Source organism: Triticum urartu, chromosome 3A (genome assembly GCF_056163025.1).
Source record: "Triticum urartu cultivar PI428250 chromosome 3A, HENAU_Tu73, whole genome shotgun sequence".
Taxonomy (NCBI): domain Eukaryota; kingdom Viridiplantae; phylum Streptophyta; class Magnoliopsida; order Poales; family Poaceae; genus Triticum; species Triticum urartu.
In genome coordinates this window covers 724,285,881-724,291,123 of record NC_141875.1, presented here as the reverse complement: position 1 = coordinate 724,291,123, position 5,243 = coordinate 724,285,881, and the positions used below count along the sequence as shown (strand labels likewise).

The following is a 5,243-nucleotide window of genomic DNA, read 5'->3' as shown; positions in this document are numbered from 1 at the left end:
ATCACAAATCTCCGCACTAGTGGCGGGAGGAGCAAGCCGGGTGCCAATAAAATCATTGTTGTTGGTATTTGATAAATCACATAACTTGGTGTTCTCTTAAGTCATGATGACCACACAACAATATTGCACTCAAAAACAGATCTGGCAAGAAAAACGGCGAACGGAAAAAGAGGCGAATAAAGCGGCAAATTTATGTGAAATCGGGGAGAGGAAAACGAGAGGCAAATGGCGAATAATGTAAATTGCAAGGAGATGAGAATTGTGATTAGGAACCTGGTTATGTTGAAGATCCTCCCTGGCAAGAGCGCTAGAAATCGCATGTTGACGGGAGGCTATCTTGACTTGATTCTCCCCGGCAACGACGCGAGAAATTCTCCTTGATGGTAGCTGCAACTACGTCGGTATTTCCCCGGAGAGGGAGGGATGATATAGCACAGCGATGGTAGGTATTTCCCTCAGTTATGAAACCAAGGTATCGAACCAGTAGGAGAACCAAGCAACACAACGTAAATAGCACCTGCACACAAACAACAACACCTCACAACCCGACGAGTTAAAGGGGTTGCCAATCCCTTTCGGGGTACGGCGCCTGAAGATAGGCAAGCGGACGTGAGGTAAATTGTAGTAGATTGATAAATCGAACGCCAAATAAAATAAATAAAGATAAAACGCAGCAAGGTATTTTTGTATTTTTTGTTTAATAGATCTTAATAAAAATGCAAAGGAAAAGTAGATCGCAAGGCAAATATATGAGAAAGAAGACCCCGTGGCTGTAGGTTTCACTAGTGGCTTCTCTCGAGAAAAGTAGCAAATAGTGGGTAAACAAATTACTGTTGGGCAATTGATAGAACTTCAAATAATTATGACGATATCCAGGCAATGATCATTACAAAGGCATCATGTCCAAGATTAGTAGACCGACTCCTGCCTGCATCTACTACTATTACTCCACACATCGACCGCTATCCAGCATGCATCTAGTGTATTAAGTTCATGGAAAAATGGAGTAATGCAATAAGAATGATGACATGATGTAGACAAGATCTGTTTATCTATATGGCGGCACATACAGATCTCATCTTTTTATCCTTAGTAGCAACGATACATATGTGTCGGTTCTCTTTCTGTCACTGGGATCAAGCATCGTAAGATCGAACCCACTACCGAGCACCTCTTCCCATTGCAAGATAAATAGATCAAGTTCGCCAAACAAAACCCAAATATCGGAGAAGAATACGAGGCTATAAGAGATCAAAGAAACTCAAATAACTTTCATGGATACAAAAAGATATAACTGATCATAAACTCGAAGTTCATCAGATCTCAACACACACACCGCAAAAGAGTTACATCATATGGATCTCCAAGAGACCATTGTATTGAGAATTCAGCGAGAGAGAGAAAGCCATCTAGCTACTAACTATGGACCCGAAGGTCTACAAAGGACTACTCACGCATCATCAAAGAGGCACCAATGGAAGTGGTGAACCCCATCCGAGATGGTGTCTAGATTGGATCTGGTGGTTCTGGACTCTGCGGCGGCTGGATGAATATTTCGCCGACTCCCCTAGGGTTTCTAGAATATTCGGGTATTTATAGAGCAAAGAGGCGGTCCGGGGGGCACCTGAGGTGGGCACAACCCACCAGGGTTCGCCTAGGCCTCCTGGCGCACCCTGGTGGGTTGTGCCCACTTCGGGGCACCCCCCAGGTGCAACCAGGGCCCATTGTCTTCCTTCTAGCCCATAAAAAATCATTGTGATGTTTCGTGGCATTTGGACTACGTTTGATATTGATTTCCTGCGATGTAAAAAACATGGAAAAATAGCAACTGGCACTTGGCACTATGTCAATAGGTTAGTACCAAACAATGATATAAAATGACTATAAAATGATTATAAAACATCCAAGATTGATAATAAAACAGCATGGAACAATCCAAAATTATAGATATGTTGGAGACGTACCAATCAGCGTCTTCAACTCCTCCGCCGTCGCCTTCTTCACCACAACGGCTGCCTCCTTATGCATGTCTTCGATGCTAGTGAAGTTCGAGCACACTTCCATGGTGTTCTCGAACTTGTTGCGGTTACCGAGCGAGCACCCGAGGAAGAAATCCCTCCATCCAATGCCCCAAGGGAAGGGGTTGGGGTTGGAGTTCATGGCAATGAAGAGGTGGAAGAGGAGTGAGAGACAAAGAGGGTTAATTCAGTGCGGTGGTCAGTAAGTAGTTAGCGTTTGGCTGAGTAAATATATGGGTTTTGGAGAGGTGAATGATAGGATTTAATGTCGATCAACCTTTGAACTTTGTGTTGTTTGTAATGCAGAATTTTATGATGTTCATAATGCAGATCGAGACGGAGAACAAGGGCAAGGAGTTTGTGCTAGCCATGGAGAAGGCATTGAAGTGGTGACCAAGTACGGGAGGCACAATGACACCTTCGCCGTAAACGTCTAGGAGAGCTCTGTGGTGCGCGTGCTGGTTTCATTATTAGTTTAATGTCGTACTGGTTTGGTTCAAAACTGTTTGGTTTTAGTGACGTGCTATCATCAGAACTGCTTGGTTTGGTTTAAAACTATGTTTATATGCTACTATGTGTGTCTTTTGTTTTTCCTACCTGATGAGTGTGCTGGTAACCTCACCACCTTGATGAGGAGGTTACCAGACCACATGCGTTGCATGTAACCAAACACCATGGCTTGTGTTTCCACCTAAACAAGCGGGCAATAAAACATCCTACCTTCCATTTCTCCCCAGGTAGGGTAGAGCGTATCCAGGCGACAAAACAACATGCAAATGTTGGTTTTTTTGCTTGTTTTTACTCAGCCAAGCTCAACTGGGTCAAGCATACAATGAGGCAAAAGTTGCTACGGCTACCAAACATGCCCCTAAAAGTTTGGATCCCACCCCACGGGCTTTCACAAGTATAAGAGCTCCCCTTCTTCAGGTTGCAATTCAGGAGGTCTCCATCAGGTGTGTATTTTGCTCTCAACACGCTATCTCATAAGAGACAGGTTCTAATAAAAGTCTACAACACTACTTTGCTAACACTTCATGAATAAGATCCTCCCTGATTATGTGGCAAAATCTCTTATAGAAAACATGTAGGCCATCCGCGGCTAGTGCCTTTAAATCACCCATATTATACATAGATATTTCACCTCATCTCTGGTGTAAGGTTTGTCTAACTCCACATTCATATATTCGGTCACACTGGGCTTAACCTTATCAATAATGTCCTGGTCAGTTTCTCGGACCACCGGCAAAAACAAGGAAAAGAAATAGGTCGCCACATGTGACTTGAACATCTCTTGGTCCTCGATCCAATCAGTTGTATCTGCTTTCAATCGTCTAATGAGAATTTTATTATGTCACCCTGTCGCTGCCCTATGGAAGAAGTGTTTTGGTCGCCGTGAGTAAGCCAACCAGCACACCTTCTCTGGATCTAGTAGATTTCTTCCTGTTTGAGCAGGTTCTCCATTTGCATATGAAACACACCAGAGCAAACAAACAAACCAGCACATCGACTATTGCCCACTGCTCATTCATGCATGTGACCCCCTGCACCACGAGAAAATATCACCACTGTAACCAAGATAATCCATATTGTAATCATTAAGGGCATTACTAAATGGTTGCATACAACGTTGGCGGTGTGCAACTCCACCCTATTTTCTCATGAGCATGCAAGATTACTTGAAGTCACCTTGAGATGGATTAATAACCTTGACCTAATTGTCAATTAAGGGAAGAGATAATGTTGATAACGGAATATGGGTGAACCTTCTTCATTTTTTAACTCTAGATTATGTTTTTTTGGTCTATTTGCTTCATTCTAATTATGCGTCAAGGATTAAAGATACGACTAGAGGTGGGGTCAATAGCAGACTACACATTCCAAATTTCTTATTTGATTTAGCGACTGCGGAATTATAAGTTCTCTAAAATGTAAATACAACTAAGATGATTTAACCTATATGAGACAATAGATATTGCAAAAAGACCAACATGTTACAGTAGCAAGCAACACTCAGTCAAATAATAATGCTCGGTAGAAAAATGTAACCACAAGTCAACGAGACAAAGATTTACCACGTGGTTCACGCCCTAGGACGGTGGTGACGTGAACCGAAGAAAGTACTCCATGACATGGACTCATCAAGTAATCTTGTAATGATGCCTTCTACAATAATGGAGATACATGCTATTTCTGAACTCGCAAAAAAAAAGATACATGCTATTTTGAAAGAAGACATTTAGATTATTAGAGGAGATGTGCCCAAACATGTACAAGAATGTACCAACATAGTATGCCACAACGACGTCAATGGCCTAGCATGAATCAAAACTAATAAACATACCAAACAGCAATACAGCGAAATGAATGAATATAACCGGCCGTACATATAAGATAACTAGCTAGGGTCTACATGTGCATATGCATCCATGATTGTATCTGTGGTGGTGGGCATGACGAGCGTGCTTCTTGGCCTCTTTCTTCTTGTGGTGCTCGTGGATGGCGAATCCTGCGCTGCCGGCGGCGACAGTGGCGGCGATCGTCTCCTTCATCTTGTGCGACCTCGCATGCTCCGGGTCCTTCCTCGCCTTGTGCTTCTCGTGCTGTATACCGATCGTGAAGTGATTGTTAGTTCTAGTTAAGCATGAGTAATTGACATTACGTAGAAAATAAGTAGTACAACGCATGAGGTGTTTGCTGCGTACCCTAGCGTATGCTCCGGCGGCGACGGCACCGAGCTTGGCCAGCTTCTCCATGTGCTTGTGATGCTTCTCCTCCTTGCGGTACTGCTCGCCGCCGGCCTCGGTCTTGCCGCTGCTGCTGCTGTGGCGGCCCATCACAAATTAGCTTTCCGAGCTAGCAATGGAGTACCTCGGTGTGCGAACTAAACTCGTGCCTTGCCTTGTCTATACATGAGGAATGGAGGATGATGATCTGTGTTTGTGTGTTTGTGATATGTGCTTGACATGAGGGCATGCATGTCTCTTTATATAGGAGGATCTGTGTACGGGCGCAACATGCAGCGCGCACGTACAATTTTCAAGCAATTATTGAGCCTTGTTCATATCGATACCGACCGATCGCAGATATACTTCGCTTTCGTAGACTAGATGTGGCTCGATCAATCGCCCTCGCGTTTTCTTCTTCAGATAGAAAACGACAAGCACGCCACTGGATTTCCAGTAGAAACGGAAACTACTCGAGGACGACCGAGTTCGTTTGCATTCT

At 43.7% G+C, this 5,243-nt stretch overlaps 1 protein-coding gene across 1 annotated transcript; it reads right to left on the bottom strand.

The window, feature by feature from the left end:
* Nucleotides 1–4,241: 4,241 nt before the first annotated feature.
* On the bottom strand, nucleotides 4,242–4,989 carry LOC125549479 (uncharacterized). Its single transcript, XM_048712884.2, has 2 exons — nucleotides 4,721–4,989; nucleotides 4,242–4,618 (listed from the first exon to the last, which is right to left on the bottom strand). The coding sequence occupies exons 1-2, from the start codon at nucleotides 4,850–4,852 to the stop codon at nucleotides 4,418–4,420; spliced, it is 333 nt and encodes a 110-aa protein (XP_048568841.1). The 5' UTR covers nucleotides 4,853–4,989; the 3' UTR covers nucleotides 4,242–4,417.
* Between the last annotated feature and the right edge of the window lie 254 nt (nucleotides 4,990–5,243).

Bases quoted from the DNA above. Each gene is read 5' to 3' on its own strand.
- LOC125549479 (XM_048712884.2), bottom strand. From the start codon at position 4,852: ATGGGCCGCCACAGCAGCAGCAGCGGCAAGACCGAGGCCGGCGGCGAG. The intron at 4,619-4,720 runs GTACGCAGCAAA...ATCGGTATACAG, and splicing joins CCGCCGGAGCATACGCTAGG to CACGAGAAGCACAAGGCGAG.